The sequence below is a fragment of the Juglans regia genome, chromosome 12 (assembly GCF_001411555.2).
Source record: "Juglans regia cultivar Chandler chromosome 12, Walnut 2.0, whole genome shotgun sequence".
Lineage (NCBI taxonomy): Eukaryota > Viridiplantae > Streptophyta > Magnoliopsida > Fagales > Juglandaceae > Juglans > Juglans regia.
In genome coordinates, this window is record NC_049912.1 from 7,836,693 (window position 1) to 7,848,785 (window position 12,093).

Below are 12,093 nucleotides of genomic sequence, written 5' to 3' on the forward strand. Positions count from 1 at the left end.
TGTCAGCCCAAATAGTGCAAGGATGAGAGGCCAAACCACCACCCAAAATCACCACACCACTCGGCAGCAACAATCAAATACCATGGGCTGAGTTTCCCATGGTCTTTCTCCCAGTTTTAGCTAAGAAACCCCCCATAAATTGGTCATTCACATATCTGCCATCATCCCTCTCCTCCTACAAAGCATGTCCATGGCCATTTAACCCTTTGGTCACTTTCCTTTCACTTCCTCGAAGAGAACTCGGATAGAAGTTTCTGGTAGGTTTTCTGGCTGATCTTGCTTGAATGTTTCGAAGACTTTGCGATTTGAGTCTCAAGAAACTTAATTCATATGAATTGTTCCACAGAGGTCATATTGGGTGACAATTTGGATGATGTTATGAAATCTTGATGTTTTGATGATCTGCTTGTTAAAGTTAGGAGTTGATATTTGATCTGATGAAAACCTAACACGTTCCATACATGTTATGAGTTTATCCAAAGAATGTCAGCATTTTTATTAAAGAGTCATATGCATTTTCTTTGACGATGAAACTGGAACACCCAAAAAGTTTTTGTTTTGAGGTTATGATGACATTTGGTTCTAGAAACCTAGCCCAATGGCTATGAGATTCTTATATGATGTTCTTAATACTTTCAATTAGGTGTTAAATCTTTGATTGGAAGTACGTTGCACATGAAAAAGTTCGGTTTAGGCATAATTTGAAGCTCATGGGTATACTTGATTTTTTATGGAATGTTTGACATGGGATCTTGTATTAAATTCTTATATCAACTTTAGAACTTGAATATGAAGCCTATTGTTTTATTTATTGAGGTTTACTTCACAAAATTACGTATTTGGTGTTTTTATTTAAAAAAAAAAAACAAGCGATGATCGATTTTGAACTTAGTGAGCATGCTGAATGGATTGATGATGAATTTTGTGATTTTGGTCATTGTTCAAGCATGATTATCATTTAGGTTATATTTATTACCATGTTAGGAATATGTTTATGAACTTTTGGAGTCCTTGGAGTTGGTTTGAAAAGTATTAGACTAAGAACATCATCGGAATGTTCTATTTGACCAAAACTTAATGTTTTGGGCATTTTTATGGTTATAAGGAGCTTAGCTTTTTATGAAGTTATTAAGTTGATGTTTTCTCATGATCTTAGAACCTATAATATGATTTTTAGTATTGCTTGAATCGGTTTAAGTATGGTTTGAGGTGTGAAAGAATTACAACAAAAATCAAGACCTTTCTAGCCTTTTTATGGTTGGGCAATGCATAGTTTGTATGTTTTATGTTTTCAATTAAATTTTCCTAATTAAATTTTTTGATTTAGGACCAAATTTACATGATGAGTGTAAATTTTGATAGAATTTGGAGTTCGTATGTGAAATCCTTAATTTAAGGGCAAAATGGTCACATCCCACGAATAGAGGGGTAAAAAGGCAAATTTTACCTACGTTAGTGAGTTTTGTATTTTATGTGTTTCAAGAGATGTTCTAACCCTTAAAATTATCTAATTTTAGTCCACACTATTTCACGCCCTTTTATGTGTGTTACGCTACAGTCACTTTAAGTTAGCCTTGACTTACTTCCCAATGTATTTTTGTATGTACCGTGGTAAGCCATATTTGTCACATTTTTGTCAGTTATGATTATTATAATTTTTTTAATATGCCATGCCATGTTAATTATTTCAAGCACATGCTCATCTGTTATATGCCACATTATCCCATGTCCTCTGTCACATATTCATTGTTACATGTCACAACATGTCCCATGCATAGAGTATGTCACGAAAAATAGTTTTTTCAAATTAGTGGAGTCTTTTATTTTTATTATGACCTCAAGTGTTAAGATGGGGTGTTATCCTTGTGGAAGTCCATTGTTCACATTGGACTATTTAAACTAATGTGAAATTCCTTGGGCTGGCAAGTTAAAGATCAATAGGCTTAAAATGAGACCTAAATAATTGGTGTCCAAAGCGAGGTCAGGTGCCCAATGCCTGTGGTGCCAACCTCAGTTTTAATTTATTATATTGATGTAGTCACAGCCGATCATGATGTGATGCGGTACCGTATAAGCACATGACTCAAGCATACCTATATTGCATCCACATTTCACTTTTCATTAGACATGTATATGTTCATGTAAATTTTAGTTTAAGTTAGTTTTAGTTCATGTCAATTTCAATTTAAGTAAGTTTCTTTTCATGTTAGTTTTTAGACAATCTTAGTTTTCAAGTTATGTCAGCACATGTCATTCTATTTGCCAATTCATATCACGCTCATTCATGTTCACATCAGCATATATGTTATTTTACTGTCATGCATACATATGTATAATGCTAGTTAAGTTGGCTATTAACTTGATAAGATTTATAATCCTGCCAATGCTAATGTTATTTCGAGATGTTCAACGATTTGCAAATTCTCAAACCGTGAAGGAGTGCCATGAGTTCCACTTTGTTATTAGAACCAACACCAATATGAGATGCATAAGCTTGGACAAGCCCACCTAAATCATCACGAATAATCCTGCCAATGCCACAGGAACTTGGATTGCCAATACTACTACCATCCATGTTCAATTTATTCCACCCCAACGGCAGTTTAAACCGCCTTACCACTTTGCAACATGGAACTTTCAGAACCACCGGATTTAGGATTTATCCGCAGGGCCTCAAGGATCATGCCATCTCTACGGGACAAACTCTTGATTTGCTTAGCTGCCTAACAAAGAGATCCTAACCACACACAAATAGAATGAGCAACAGAGTTATGAGTTTACAAAATACCTTCCATCCGAGCAAGACACCTCCTCCTCCATAGACGCCAGGTAATAATAACGGGGATGATGCCGACAATAATGCCCACCTGCGAAGAGGAGCTAGCACACCTAAACCAAGTTCTAGCATTCTGTTTCCAATATCTACCAAGAGGGATACCAAAAAGATTGCCAAAAAAGGACCAAACTCTTTGTGAAAAATCACCCTCAAAGAGCACACAGTTAATGTCTTCAATATGACCATTATTACAACAATCACATTTGGAAAGAAGAGGAATACCAATACAGTGCAATCTATCATCCACATATGCCAAGCCCTCCAAAAATGTATAGACATTTTTAGTGGAAGAATATTATGCCAAATCCACACATGCCAATCCATAGGAGTACCTCTGATACGAATACAATTCCATGCAGATTTTGTGGAGAAGATACTTGTATCCGTAGGAGTCCAAATTAGAACATCCTTCCCATAATTCAGCCCAGATAAAGCGATTACAATCTCATCCACCTTTTCCTACCCTACTAAATTCTCCAAGAACTCCACGTCCCAATTATTCGAGAACCTGCAATCTTTAACTTTTAAAAGGGGTGAATCCACTAAAGGCATCTCATTAATCAAGGGGCCATTATCCCTCTATTTATCATACCAGAAAAAAATCTCTTCCTCTCTAAGCTTCCACTTGGAATTATTTAACAACAACTGAATACAATTAGCAACCATTCTCCAAAATCTGGATCCTTATCTAGTTTCTATGAGAGACCACGGCTTCGATCCAACATATTTTCCTTTGAAAAAATTAGCCCATAAAGAATTACCTTGAATAAGGTTCCAAGCAAAGCGCATATGTAAGGCTTTCTGAGTGTCCTAAAGACTCCGTACACCAAGCCCCCCTTCTTCCACAGGATTACAAACATGATTCCACGCCACCCATTTCTTTTTATCTCGCTCATCGATGAGGCCCATCGATGAGGCTCTATCGATTAGTATTACACAGAAAAAATTCATTATGGAAATTAATTTGATCTTCATAGACAAACTTGGGATTTGCGATCCAAGGTAAGATCAGTTCATGATCATGGGAACCGACCTTGCCGTCATGTACACGGCTACTCATGCATGATACATCGCTAGCCATCCGTTTTCTCTCATTCAAGCCTGGAAAACAACTCTTTTGTCTTAAAAAAAGTGGGCTATAAAATGATATCTCGAGTAAAACATGAGTGATGATCCCTACTTTATGTCTTACATAGACAATTTTACTTATTTATTACTTTATTATTCAAAATTGACTGTATTCCAAATGGTGCGAACAGTCGTTAGTCATTAGTAAACTAAGAGACATTCCAATTTTTATATTTAGTCATTCAAAGGCATCTTTACCACACCCACCAGAGCTACAGGAGAACAAAGGGACTTTTGGGAGAAAACTGAAAGACAGGTAATCGATATGGTGAAACATGAGAAAGATGGGATGCTTAAAATTGGATGAATCAAGTCCACCCACACAATGATCAATGAACTTGTGGTACTGAAAACCACATTACATGAGATGGTAGTTGACTGACAAATGCTGGTAATTCTTATTTCTGTGGCACATATGTCCTTTGCACCTCTCTATATGTATGTGGTTTCACCTTGATTACGTAAGCGAGTATTGAAAGACGAATCGATTCTTCTTGCTTATGTGCTTGTTCATTCAATTGAAGTGCATGATAGATGCGTCTAACCGAACTGCTCTTTGTTTCACAAAATATGATGTTTCCTAACTCTCTTTTTTTAAGAAACTACACGATAGTTTTACTGTTTAAGGAAAAAGGGGAAAAGGTGCTAAGAAAATAAAGCGCTCCTCTCTACTAATAGGAAGCGTGTTTTTAGGAAAAATTGAATGTTAACTAACGACGTATTGTAATAACAGCCAGCGTTCAAAGCCGTGAAGAAATGACAACAATTGGTATATCATGATGAGAAATGAATTTACATGCATACTACGGGTTTTGTTTCTTAAATTCTGAATCAATATCTCCGTAATGGTATTTACTAGTGCACTTGGGACAAGAGTTTTACTTTTAGATCCTTTTCCTTTGCTCCATTTGTTGAGTTTCTTAATTTTATGCTTTCTGTCAAGATGGATAAAACATCTCTTTCCATCGAAAGCAATGGAAACAGAGTTAGACCTTCGAACCGACCACTTGTCGATCTCAACATCTCCACGGCTCCTGAGCCAGAGCCTGCCCTACCTTCTGAATTTTCCAAAGAGGAAGACCTCTATAACGAAAACGACCAAAATCGCCTAAAAGTGATTATTCAAAAAAAAAAAAAAACAAAGGAATGCGGGCTGAGGTTTAACATGCGAAGGAACAAATATTTAAAGAGCTTGATAAGATATTTGATGCGACAATGGTAGGGGGTGAGAATTTGACATTACTTCAAAAGAGCAAATGTGTCACTAAAGTCAATCATAAATTCCTTTCATTTTTACTGGAAAATCAAAGGGAAGAAAGGCAGACTCTAAAAAAGGGCCTCAATAAAATATATAAAGAAAGTCAGGCTATGTCGCTTATGATTTTAAGATAAAAGACCTCATATGAGAGTACTTCGATAGAAGTTTATGGTGAAATCCAAGTGCTAAAGCACGAACCCCCATTACTGATGGACAAATATGTTTGGAAACAAAGCACTTTTATCACGGAATTCCCTTTTGACTTGATTTTGAACTGAATTATGAAATTCTCTCCTAGAGCTATAAAACTAATGACTCTATTAGAAAGTAGAGTTACCAACTTTTACATGAATTTTCAAGTGGATGAGATCTGTCGAGTGGTCTCCATTGGAGATGGGATTGCACATGTTTATGGATTGAATGAGATTCAAGCTGGGGAAATGGTTGACTTTGCCAGTTGTGTGAAAGGAATAGCCTTTAATCTGGAGAATGGCAATATAGGGATTGTTCTCTTTTGTAGTGATACTGCCATTAAAGAAATAGATCTTGTCAAGGTCACTGGATCTATTGTGGATGTTCTTGTGGGAAAGGCTATGCTAGGGCATGTGGTCGCCGCCTTGGGAGTACCTATTGATTGAAGAGGACCTCTATGCGATCACAAGCTAAGACATATCGAAGTAAAAGCCCCTAGGATTATTGAACATAAATCTGTGCACGAGCCTATGCAAACAGGGTTAAAAGCAGTAGATAGCTTGGTTCCTATAGGCCATGGTCAACGAGAACTTATAATCGAGGACCGACAAACTGGAAAATAGTTATTGCTATTGATACCATATTAAATGAAAAGCAAATGAACTCAAGGGCCACCTTTGCGAGTGAAACATTGTATTGTGTCTATGTAGTGATTGGATAGAAATGCTCAACTGTGGCACAATTAGTTCAAATACTTTCAGAAGTGAATGCTTTGGAATATTCCATTCTTGTAGCTGCCACTGCTTTGAGTCTCTCTCCTTTGCAATTTCTGGCCCCAATGGGGGAATATTTATGCAATAATGGAATGCATACATTAATAATCTATCATGATTATAGTAAATAGGTGGTGGCATATCGACAAATGTCATTATTGTTACTTCGACCACCAGACAGTGAGCCTTTCCCAAGGGATGTTTACTATTTACATTCCCATCTCTTAGGAAAAGCCTCTAAACAATTAGACCAGACAGGTGCAGGTAGCTTGATCGTCTTACTAGTCATTGAAATAAAAGCTAGAGACATATCAGCCTATATTCCCACCAATCTGATCTCTTTTAACTTGAGCAAAGGTGGCCACTTCGCTATATTGTGCCAATTCCAGTTTTGAACTACCACATACTTGTTTCATAGCTTTCAACTAAGCGGCTAAGACTGTTCATACGGTTGGGTTTTTCCTGGTCCGATCCGGAATAACTAGGTTCTGGTTGGGGTTTTCGGCCCAGATTATACCCGATCCGAAAATTCAATCACCCTACCCAGCCTCATCCTGGCAAGGTACGGTTATGTAACCTGGGTTGTGGGTTGAAAACCCGATACCTAGATTTTTTATTAATTGATCCAAGCATCAAAACGATGGAGTTTAGATAAACTAAAACAACGTCATTTTAGGTTGAGAGTTAAAAAGACTTACCTTTAAGTCCTAGCCTTATGATCTCTTGCCTCTCTCTCTCTCTCTCTCTCTCTCTCTCTCTCTCTTCTCTCTCTCTCTGTTGTGCCAAAAACCCTAGCCTCCTGGCTCTCTTCCTCTTTCGATGGAAGCTTTGTTGCCTCATGGTCGATCACTCTTTCGCTCTATCGTTGACTTCAAGAACCCTAGGTTAGTTTTTCTCCATCTGTGTGTGTGTGTTTGTGAGTGTGTTAGAGCTTTTATAACTGATGAATTCTTGTAACTTTTCCTCTCCGATTGATGTTCCGTTGCCTCATGGTCATCTTCTTCATCAGTCTACATTGCTCCATCATCAAGAACCAAAGTTAGTTTTACTTCGTCTCTCTCTCTCTCTCTCTCTCTCTCTCTCTCTCTCTCTCTATTTCTGTTGGAGCTTTTATAACTAATGGATTCTTATATATCTCTTAGCTTGTCTTGAGGGATGAGCAAAAATAAAAAAATCAGACTCCAAGCTCGACTCCCACTCCGGCTCCAACAAGTCGGAGTCTGAGTCAGAGGTTTGTTTCCTAGTAAAGTCGGAGTCGGAGTCAGAGTTGGAGGTGGCAGTGGACCGACTTTAACTCCACTCTGATTCGACTCTGACTTTGACTCTGAGTTTTTGCATATTTTATAAAACAAATATGTATTTTTATATATCTTTTATACAACTTTAGTTTTCTTAAGAAGAGTATGTAGCCACACACTTAGCAGCCCTATTCCAAGTTTATTAATAAGCCCTCACTTATGGCAGAGGAATACCAAGGTAACATCATTACACTTGGAGGTTTACAATATATAACGCTATAAACTAACCCAAAACCAAGTGTTAAAACAAGCCAAAAAAATCATAATAAAACCAGCAAAAAAAAAAAAAATTCAAACAAGCCTGAAACAAAAAACCATCCATACTCGAAAAAACTAAACAAGCCAGAATAAAAAGCAAAAAAATCAACAACAAAAGCAATAAAAATTAGTGACAATGTAACGAGGGAAGACCTAACTTGTCCAAGCGCATTAAACCTCTCAGAAATCTCACCACATCCGCAATCACTTACTACTCCATGTGATGACCAAGCGCACCATACTATGCAGGCCAATCAGCAGCTTTATTACCCCATCTAAAGACATGACATACAAAACAAGCCATCGAATCCAAAAGACCAAGAATCTCCTCCCAAAAATCTTCAAGATACCAAACCCCACATCTCCATCGTTTCTACCACAAAACCACCACTAGCGAGTCTAGTTCAACTTCCACGTAACCAATCCTCATAGGTTTGCAAGCTTTAAGGCCATACAGTAGAGCTAATAATTCAGCTCTATTGTTCTAACCAACGCTAAGAGGAGAGGCAAAAGCATGAATTAAATTACCATAATCATCTCTGATATACCACCCGCCCAGACGGCCCAGCCACAATCACTTACTACTCCATGTGATGACCAAGCGCACCATACTATGCAGGCCAATCAGCAGCTTTATTACCCCATCTAAAGACATGACATACAAAACAAGCCATCGAATCCAAAAGACCAAGAATCTCCTCCCAAAAATCTTCAAGATACCAAACCCCACATCTCCATCGTTTCTACCACAAAACCACCACTAGCGAGTCTAGTTCAACTTCCACGTAACCAATCCTCATAGGTTTGCAAGCTTTAAGGCCATACAGTAGAGCTAATAATTCAGCTCTATTGTTCTAACCAACGCTAAGAGGAGAGGCAAAAGCATGAATTAAATTACCATAATCATCTCTGATATACCACCCACCCAGACGGCCCAGGATTCCCAAAGTTACTACCATAAGTATTTAACTTAAAACGACCTTGAGAGGGTTTGCGCCAGGCCACCAAACTCGAGCATCGTCATGGTAGAACAAGAGGTGACATAAGCAAAGATTTTAAAATCTAAGAATAATGCCTAGAGCATTTCGAAACTTTGTGAATGTCCTGGCAAATTGAGCGAATCTCATGAACAATCGATTACCAAACCAAACTAAAAGGCTCAAGATGACCTTCCATGCAAGCTACACATTTGCAACGCCAAGAAAGAAACGAAGGAATGAGGCCCACAACAATACTAACCTGAGAAAAGGAAGATGCATGACGAAATCAAAGGGACACTGTCTCTGTCCAATTACCACGAAATCAAAGCGACAATAGCGCCACATCTGAGTAGCAAAATCTCCTTCAAACAAAACAAGATTTTGATCCTCGTAATTACCAGCATCACAACAATCACACTTAGAAACAATCGGCACCCCTACACAACAGAGACGATCATCCGCACTAAAAGCATTAAGCCTTCCACATAGAAACCAAAACCTTCAAAGGGAGCATTTATGCCACATCCAAGGATGTCAATTCATAGTAGAGCCCCTAATACAGATACAATCTCACGTTGATTTTGTAGAGAAACAACCACTATCTTGCTTCATCCATACCAATATATCCTCCGATCCTCCCCTGCAAACTTCTAAAGATTCCAAAATATCATTAACATTATCCTAACCCACCAAACTAACCAAGAAGTCCACATACCATGAATTTGACAGTTGACAATCCCTTAACTTTAAGTAAAGGACTACCCACCACTGGGAGATCAGAATACAAGGGACCTCTATCCCGCCACATATCATACCAGAAGAAAAGGTTGCCTTCCCTGAGTTGCCACTTCGAATTTTCGAGAACCAAAGGAATACATTTAGCAATCATTTTTCAAAATCTCGTGCCTTTATTCGCATCAATAAGAAGCCAAGGTTTAGAACCCGCATATTTATCTTTGATGAACCGAGCCCATAATGAATTACCTTGGATTAAATTCCAAGCGAACCTCATATGCAAAGGCTTCTGCATATCATCTAGGTGACGCAAACCCAATCCACCTTCTTCCACTGGAAGACACATATTCTTCCAAGCTACCCATTTTTTCTTTCCTCTCCCACTAGCCTCTCCCCAAACGAAAGTGCTCATTAAATGATGCACCTCCTTGATAATAGATTTAGGGATATGTAGGACAACAAATAAATGTAGAGCCATGCTAGAAAGCACATGCCTCAGGAGGATAAGATCACCTCCCAAAGAAATAAGGTTCTTTTTCCAACCACTGATTTTATTACGGACTTTTATGACCATCTCCTCCAAGTGAACTTGCTTGAGCCTCCCCGAAATAATAGGCACTCCTAGATATTTGAAAGGAAAAGAACCTTCCGAATCCCCAATCATACGCTTAATAGCTCTCTTACGACCCAAAGAAATTTTTTAAGAAAACAAACAACAGTCTTTTCTCTATTAATACTCTGGCAGACCAAGTCTCATACTTATGAAAGATAGATAAGAGTTCCTGAATAGGTCTCGTGCTACGATTCATGAAGATCACCACATCATCAGCATACATAAGATGTGAAATTTGAATCGTACCTCTGGCTTGAGAAAACTGCCCAAATGTTTTTTCCACAACACTCTTTTTAAGAAGTCTAGAAAGGACTTCTTGAAGAATAATGAACAGGTAGGGGGAAAGAGGATCCTTCTAGTGCAAACCTCAACCTCCCTGAAAAAAACCATTAGGGGTTCCATTCATCATAACAGAATACCATAGAGATGAGATACAAGCCCGAATTAAATCACAACCTGAGTAGAAAATCCGAATGTGCAAAGGACCTCCAACAAGGAAGCCCAATCAACCTGATCATACACTTTCGCCATATCAACTTCGAGAATAATATTTCCACCATGAGATTTCTTGTTAATAGAATGGACCATTTCCTGCGTAAGGGAAATATTTTAAAAAATGCTACATCCTGGAATGAAAGCACCGTGCTCAAGAGAGATCATGCTAAGGAGAAGCCCGTCAATCGATTAACAAGAATTTTTGAACAAATTTTATAGAACACTGAACAGAGGCTAATCGGTCTGAACTTATCAAACCTAGTAGGCACATCAACCTTCGGGATTAAGACAATGAAAGAGGCGGAGTAGAAACGTGGCATCTGCTTAAAAAACCTGCACCAAAGCCAACTGGACCCGGAGAACTAGTAGAAGGAATAGACGACAAAGCTGCAAAGATTTCATCCATAGATTGAAGACAATCAATATGATCATTATCTTCATTTGAAATAACATGCGAGATAAGATAAGACAGATCCGACAAAACACGAGGAGAACCCACTTAAAGAAAACCAAAGAAATACTCTACCGCACCCTGATGGATGGCTTCTGACGACTCAAACACGATCCCATCTACAACTCTCACGCTAGATATGCGCTTGCACCTCTTATTTGTCAAACAAGCATGAAAACATTTTGAGTTCCTATCACCTTCCACCTTTCATTTTAACTTTGCCATCCAAGCCAAATGAATATCCTCCCTACGTCTCCACAAAGACAATTCCTGAGAGGTCAAGATTAACTCCCTATCATCATCGGCACTCCATTTATGTTAGAGCCGGCTTTCAAGCCTTTCCACCTGCTCCTCAAGATGGGCAATTTGAGAGGGGTCGTCTGACCAAAAACCCACTTATTCCATTCTCAAAGAGCGACCTAAACCTGTTTTAACTTACTAGCAAGCTTCCATAAGCCCCTACCAGCCACATGAACCATCTAAGCCCTCTGCACAGTCAAAAAAATCTAGATGATCAACCCACATTTGCTGTAAATGAAACGGAAACGGGCCATAAGAGAAAGGGTCTACAATTAATTCAATGTGCATTGGGCAATGATCCAACGTAGATCGAGGAAGATAAGAACAAATAGCATTAGAGAATCTGGACAGTAAAGTAGCATCTAGAAAAACCCGATCAAGTTTCGCCCAACTCCTGGATAACCCCTGTTGGCCATTGCACCAGGCGTATTTGCTACCCTGAGTTTTCATATCAATCAAACCACCCTGATCAATCCAGCTATTAAGTTCATCCATAGCAACCCGAGGCCTAGGACAACCTCCTATCATTTCAAAGTCAGATCGAATAATGTTAAAATCACTAGAAAATAAAAGGCTCGACTCCAATATGATGCGAGCACAAGTCAGCCCATAACTCCTACCTATCGCTCTAATTACATTTTGTAAATGAAATGACATAAAAAACCTTGATTTTTGGCTTCAACACGAGCCAAAATAAATTGAGAGCTCATGCCAGCAATTCAAACCATTACGGCATTATTCCAGAGTGACCAAACATTCCCCACCAACAGCTTCAT

The 12,093-nt window shown here is 38.5% G+C and overlaps 1 protein-coding gene across 1 annotated transcript; it reads left to right on the plus strand.

Annotated features, from left to right (window-relative positions):
* The first annotated feature begins 5,503 nt into the window (after positions 1 to 5,503).
* On the plus strand, positions 5,504 to 6,582 carry LOC109010406 (ATP synthase subunit alpha, mitochondrial). Its single transcript, XM_035683733.1, is given in 2 exon segments — positions 5,504 to 6,032; positions 6,035 to 6,582. Coding segments are annotated over 2 exon segments (1,077 nt in total).
* Positions 6,583 to 12,093: the final 5,511 nt, after the last annotated feature.